The sequence below is a fragment of the Nematolebias whitei genome, chromosome 13 (genome assembly GCF_014905685.2).
Source record: "Nematolebias whitei isolate Nwh7 chromosome 13, NemWhi1, whole genome shotgun sequence".
Lineage (NCBI taxonomy): Eukaryota > Metazoa > Chordata > Actinopteri > Cyprinodontiformes > Rivulidae > Nematolebias > Nematolebias whitei.
In genome coordinates this window covers 26,843,065-26,846,912 of record NC_056510.1, presented here as the reverse complement: position 1 = coordinate 26,846,912, position 3,848 = coordinate 26,843,065, and the positions used below count along the sequence as shown (strand labels likewise).

General features: G+C 39.9%; 1 protein-coding gene across 1 annotated transcript; it reads left to right on the top strand.

The window, feature by feature from the left end:
• The first annotated feature begins 307 nt into the window (after window positions 1-307).
• On the top strand, window positions 308-1,677 carry gpr45 (G protein-coupled receptor 45). The gene has a single exon (XM_037686539.1). The coding sequence runs from the start codon at window positions 365-367 to the stop codon at window positions 1,520-1,522; it is 1,158 nt and encodes a 385-aa protein (XP_037542467.1). The 5' UTR covers window positions 308-364; the 3' UTR covers window positions 1,523-1,677.
• The last annotated feature ends 2,171 nt before the right edge of the window (window positions 1,678-3,848 follow it).

Below are 3,848 nucleotides of genomic sequence, written 5' to 3'. Positions count from 1 at the left end.
GACAAGCAGCACATTAAAGCAAAAATTACTATACATTTATCTTTAGAGTTTTGCAATACAGTTCATGTCAACAAAAATTCTCAAGGCTAAATAACTTATATTGTATTTTACTGTTTCTTAATGTCTTTGATTGTGGTTTGTTGCATTGCATTGCATAATATTGTATTGTATTATGGAAAAATTGCATCATATTGCATCCTAACATGTTTAGATATTGTCTTGTTTGCTATTCCTAACTTGGATGTTCTTCTCTTTCTGTCTCAGGATTTGCCATGGAACACCGCTGGCTGGAAAACTGTCTGCCACAAAAATAGTCAAACATGTTTACTTTCTTCTGGACTGGTTTTGCCTGATAAAAGCTGCTATGGCTTTTTGTAACGAAAGCCTGCCAGAGGAGTGTAGCTTCATGGAGCCAGGTGGAGAGGAAGCAGCAGAAAGCCTCCCATCAGAAGCTGCTCCTCCCCTCATATCCGTCACTCTCCGTGTGACCCTGGCAGCAATAATGATCTTCATGATCACGATTGGTTTCCTGGGCAACGCAATCGTGTGTCTGATTGTTTATCAGAAACCTGCCATGCGCTCTGCCATCAATCTCCTCCTCGCCACGTTGGCCTTCTCTGACATCATGCTCTCTCTGCTCTGCATCCCCTTCACTGCCGTCACCGTGGCCACGGCTGACTGGACTTTTGGGAGCGGGTTCTGTCGAGCCTCCATCATGCTGTACTGGCTGTTTGTCCTGGAGGGGGTGTCCATCCTCCTCATCATCAGCGTGGACCGTTTTCTTATCATTGTGCAGCGGCAGGACAAGCTGACCCCACACAGAGCGAAGGTGTTGATAGCAGGTTCATGGGTGCTGAGCCTGTGTATGTCCCTGCCGTCTGTGGTCGGGTGGAGGACAGGTGCAGCAGGAATCGGGGGCGCCTGGGCACCGCAGTGCGTACTGGGCTACAGCGAGTCTGTGGCAGACCGTGGATACACCGTGCTTTTAGCGGTAGCAGTCTTCTTTGTGCCATTTGCTGTCATGCTGTACTGTTACATGTGCATCCTGAACACGGTGCGCCGCAACACCCTGCGCATTCACAACCACACCAGCGAGCACTCCTGCCTTCCAGCCCTCAACCAAGTCAGCAAAATGAGACTCACCGGGCTGCAGCGCCCACCTAAGATCAAAGTGGACATGAGCTTCAAAACTCGGGCCTTCACCACCATCCTCATCCTCTTCGTCGGCTTCTCTGTGTGCTGGTTGCCTCACACGGTGATGAGCCTGCTGGCCGTGTTCAGCCGGCACTTCTACTACAGTCCTCTCTTCTACCCAGTTAGCATCGGAGCTCTGTGGCTGAGCTACCTGAAGACCGTGTTCAACCCCGTCATCTACTGCTGGAGGATCCGAAAGTTCAGGGAGGCCTGCCAGGAGTTCATCCCCAAAAGCTGCAGACTGTGTCCCCGAGTGCCTGGCAGGAGCCACAGACGAGTGCGACCCAGCAACATTTACGTGTGCAGCGAGAGCCAGTCAGCTGTGTGAGCCGACGAGGGCCAGTTTGTTCTGTTTCTGACTCCGTTTCCAGACGTTTTTACCTTTTAACTAGAGTTAAAACTGTTCAAACTTCAATGTAAAAAAAAGAAAAAAAAAACAGTTCACCTTTTCTATAAAATGATTATCTAAATAATGAATGCTTAGTTTGAAGTGTGCTGGAAGATGAAACACAAAGCATCGTTTTAACTTCATAAAGTTTAAAATGCATTTTTTTTTATTCATGTACTCAACTTTCTGATTATTCCAAGCATTTTAACACATTGTATATCTTCCGTTGTTGGCTAAGTTTTTATTTGATATTTTTCTTGTCTCTGAGCTGTTGACCCACGATGAAAACTCGTTTATCAGTGAAAACAACTCATGGCAGTAAATGATTCTGTCACCAAACACGTGACAAGTTTAGAAGATAAAGCATTTATCTTGATGAGAAAAATTCACACGCAAATATTTTGTCAGATTAGTTTTGTTGCTTTTGAATTTTTGATTGTTTCGTTACAAAATATACCAAGTAACTAAAGATTTCTTGTAGTAAAATTATACACAGACGTATGTCTTGGATATCAAAGCAAAAAGTTCAGTCTATAAATTTCCTCAGAAATTCAAATAAAGGTTTTCTTGGACATGTTTGGTTTATCCCAAATGTCCCCAGTATTTGGAAGATTTTTTTTAATGAATTAAGTCAGAAAAGATCAAGAAAGCTCAGGCTGAGAGCAGGAGGAAACGCTTCTGGATTTCTTTGGAAATTAAATCAGAGAACTGGATTCCTGGGATTTGTAGTTCAACATTATAGATCACATCAAGATCTTTGAGTATTCTGAGATTTAGGTGAACAAAAATAAGTTTATATTCATTTTACCGCAGCCGCAAAAAAATCAAAACATGAACAAAATTTATTTTGAATGACCTTTTTTTGTTTTTGTTTTTTCAAATATTTACAATGGCCCAACCTAAAAACTATGTTTTCATCGTCACTTAGTTAAATGTAGTAAACAGGCATAAAAGTTGAGTTCACAGCATGTGGTAAACAGAGAATAGGAAAATAATTTTCAGGCTTTTACATAAAAAACAAAAAACATCTGAAACCAAGGTGCACAGCAGGCTGTGGAATGACTTTATGGAATTTTATGAAAGATTTAAAAAAATATATAAAAAAATTACTTATAAAGAAGTACAGATGCAAAATACACGAAAAATGCATATGATTTTCTGCAGTTACAATCTGTACATGGTAAATGTCAATATGTCTTTTTTTATTTTTCATGTTTGTTTGTTTTTTGTTTATTATGGGTTTCTTAATTTTTAAACATGTTTCAGAATAAATTATATTGTATTTCATTCCAAGTTTGATGCTTTTCATCTGTTTTCACAAAAAGGTAAATCACACAAACAAACACAATGACAAGATTTACCTTTTGCATCAGGATCTGTTTTCCTTTGGTTTTGTTTGTTTGTTTGTCTTTTGTAGTCTTTTGTGTTTAATGTTGAGTTTATCAACGATTTACAAACATTGACACGATTAAGATTATTTTTATTTTTAATAGCTTCCAATTGATTCCTCAAATTCTGAGCTATTTCGACAATTAATGTCTCAAAATATTCAGCTCATTCAGGACATTCCTGATATGAAATTTGGCATCCATCCATCCATCCATCCATCCATCCATCCATCCATCCATCCATCCATCATCTTTACCCACTTCTTCCTTTTCAGGTCGTGGGGGTCACTAGTGCCCATGTCCAGCCATCACTGTGTGGGAGGCAGGGGACGCCCTGGACAGGTCTCCAGTCCATCACAGGGACACATAGAGACAAACGAGACAAACAACCATTCACTCTCTCACTCACACCTAGAGACAATTTAGTTACCAATCAGTCTAACATGCATGTTTCTGGTCTGTAGAAGGAAACTGGAGTACCTGAAGAAAACCCACGCATGCACGGAGAGAACATGCAGAGTCCACCCAGAAAGGCCCTCGGCCAGGATTCGATCCGGTGATCATCTCGCTGAGACATAGCAGCTCTACCAACTGCACCAATGTGCCGCCCTCAAACTAGCTTCCTTTTATTTACTTTATTTTATTTTATTTTTAGATAAATAGATTATTAATCCCAAGGGGAAATATGAGGCATCCAGTAGCATTTTCTAATTATACAGAAAAAAAAAAAAAAAAAAAAAAAAAAAAACATGAAATAATCAAAAAAGAAGCAGAATACACAAATTTGGAAAAAAGACAATATGCACATTCACAAGATAATAGGGTGTACTACATTCATGATTAACATATATATATATATATATATATATATATATATA